Source organism: Lepidothrix coronata, unplaced genomic scaffold (genome assembly GCF_001604755.1).
Source record: "Lepidothrix coronata isolate B3197 unplaced genomic scaffold, Lepidothrix_coronata-1.0 Scaffold118, whole genome shotgun sequence".
Lineage (NCBI taxonomy): Eukaryota > Metazoa > Chordata > Aves > Passeriformes > Pipridae > Lepidothrix > Lepidothrix coronata.
In genome coordinates this window covers 620,164-622,559 of record NW_016690298.1, presented here as the reverse complement: position 1 = coordinate 622,559, position 2,396 = coordinate 620,164, and the positions used below count along the sequence as shown (strand labels likewise).

The 2,396-nt window shown below is 59.6% G+C and overlaps 1 protein-coding gene across 1 annotated transcript in view; it reads right to left on the bottom strand.

Annotated features, from left to right (window-relative positions):
• Positions 1–253, bottom strand: part of TUBA4A (tubulin alpha 4a) — an 8,240-nt gene extending 7,987 nt beyond the window's left edge. The window contains exon 1 of the mRNA XM_017825272.1: positions 7–253. Coding sequence (XP_017680761.1) covers positions 7–187 — 181 coding nt within the window. The 5' untranslated portion in view covers positions 188–253. The remainder of the gene's footprint in view (positions 1–6) is intronic.
• Between the last annotated feature and the right edge of the window lie 2,143 nt (positions 254–2,396).

Here is a 2,396-nt window from a genome sequence, read left to right as displayed (position 1 = left end):
ACTCACCAATCACAGTAGGCTCCAGGTCCACAAAGATGGCCCGTGGGACATGCTTCCCAGCCCCGGTCTCACAGAAGAAGGTGGTGAAGGAGTCATCCCCTCCGCCAATGGTTTTGTCACTGGGCATCTGCCCATCGGGCTGGATGCCGTGCTCCAGGCAGTACAGCTCCCAGCAGGTGTTGCCCATCTGGACGCCGGCCTGGCCGACGTGGACGGAGATGCACTCGCGCTGGGGAGGGGGAGGCAGGGTCACATCCCAGCAGAGACCAGAAATGCAATCACTGCAGGTGCTGCACAGCTCAGACAGGGCAGCCTGGGCCCTTGTCATCTTGGGCAAGCCACACTGCTCTGGTGCCTGGGTGTCCTGTGTCCATCCCAATCAACTATGGTCTCCCAGATCTGGTGCTCTGCCTCTCATCACTGCACTGACCACCTCACTGCCCCAAGGAGATGGAGACCCATCTGCTGGAGCCCAGGATACCAGGCCACCGATTCCCTGGACTGCCCCCATCCACAGCCCTGGGAAGCATCCTGTGAGCATCTTCTCCATTGTGCAAACACCCACAAGGCTTAAGGTCTGCGGCCCTGCATCAGCTGGCACAGCCTCTGTTGCTATTCCAACAACAGGGCTGGAGGCTGAGATGGCAGAGCACCACCCAGGCGCTGGGAGCTGAGGAGGTGACGGCACTGAGGATGGGTGCCCAGCAAGGGTGGGGATTTGCAGTCATGAATGGTTGCCATGTTCTGAGGCTCAGCTTCCCTAAACTAGCTCCGGAGGAGGAGGAAGCATTAGCTGCACTTCTTAACTGAACCAAAGGCTGAGCAGGGAGAGTCACCCAGATTACAACTTTGAGGCCAGTCTCAGGTTCCTCGGGAGAACACAGGCTGAGGAAGGGAGGAGGGCCCTGCAGCCTCACTCCCTTCAGGTGAGGCACCCCAGAGCCTGCAGTCCTTTGAACAAGAACCAAAATATTCAGTGCCTTAGACCTGCTGTTGCCAAGGATTTGGATGCGTCATCAGGCACAACTGAGGCAGAGAAGCATCGAAATCAAACCGGATTTCCAGAGCCATGAGTGCCCCAGTGTGAGTCAGCTCGCAGGAAGCCGGTGGAACCAGCCATTTTGCACTCAGGAGCAGGGCAGTGACTGGCATCCGAGGAAGTTATACAGGATGCAGCAAGTCCTGGCTCTCTGCATCTAGAGTGCTTTCAGTGCTGTCACTGCATTTCAGAGGCAGCAGTGACAGCAAGGAATGACAGAAAAATAAGCCCTTGATACCCATGGTGAGAGACAGAAGCCCATCTTCCCACCTTTCCCAAAGCTGAGGTGCAAGGACCAGCAAAGCAATACCCTGCTTATCCCTCCCAGCAGGTCCATAAAGGTTGTGTAACACAAGGAGCCAAGGGTAAGTCCTGAGGACTTAAGTCCCGAGGTAAGTCCTCCAGGATCCTCTACAGAAGGACACAGAAAACACTTGGCACAGCTGCAAACACCTCAAGAAAGAAGAGATGAGAAAGGACTCCTTCATGGCCAAGGACCTTGCAAATCAGTGTGGGGGTGCAGAGGGTTATGCTGCTCACTGCACTTCATCCCACCAACATGCAGCAGCCAGGACTGGCTCTGTGGGACCCAGCACTGACAGCAGGCTGGTCAGAGCCCAGCAGCACCAGCAAGAAGCAGTGCTGGTCACCAGCCAGCAGAGTGCCTTCTTCACGGCAAGGTCTGGCACAGGAAGGGCTGGGAGCATGGGCCCGCAGGACAGCAGGCAGGGTGCCTAGGGAACCTTGGGGCCGAGATACTCTCCAGGGCACATGGAGAGCTCAGGAGACAAGAGCCCGCCGTAGGACCACGGCAGCAGGGCAGCCCGGAAGCCCACCCACAGTGATGCCCACCCTTGGAGCAGGGCAGTGGGTGGAGGAAGCCACAGCTTCCTGCCACGGCTCAGCTGTGGGTCGGCAGCGTGGGGGGCTGGCTCTGCGCAGCCGGGGATGGTACCGCGGGACACAGGCAGGAATCGACACTACCAAAAGTCGGAAAGAGTGGTGAGAGAGTCTGCCCGAGCGCCGGTCTCCAAAGACGGCGGGGCTCGTAGGGGACCTCCTTGCCACGGGTACAAGGGGATGCTCAAAGGAGGGAGGCTGCTGAGAGCCGGAGAGGGAGCAGCTCTGAAAGTGGCTGAAGCCAGGGAAAGGCAGGGCAAGCAGGCGGGCACTCCTGCCGGCAAGCTGCCCGCACCTCTGGGCTCCCGGCAGAGCCCTCCTGGGAAGCCACGGGGACCGCAGCCCGCTCCGAGGACGGTCCCGACGGAGTTCCCCCGCTCCTGGGAGCACTCATGGGACTAGAGGGAAGGAGCTGCGGGAGCCGGCACTCACCATGATGCCGCCGCTGCTGCACGAC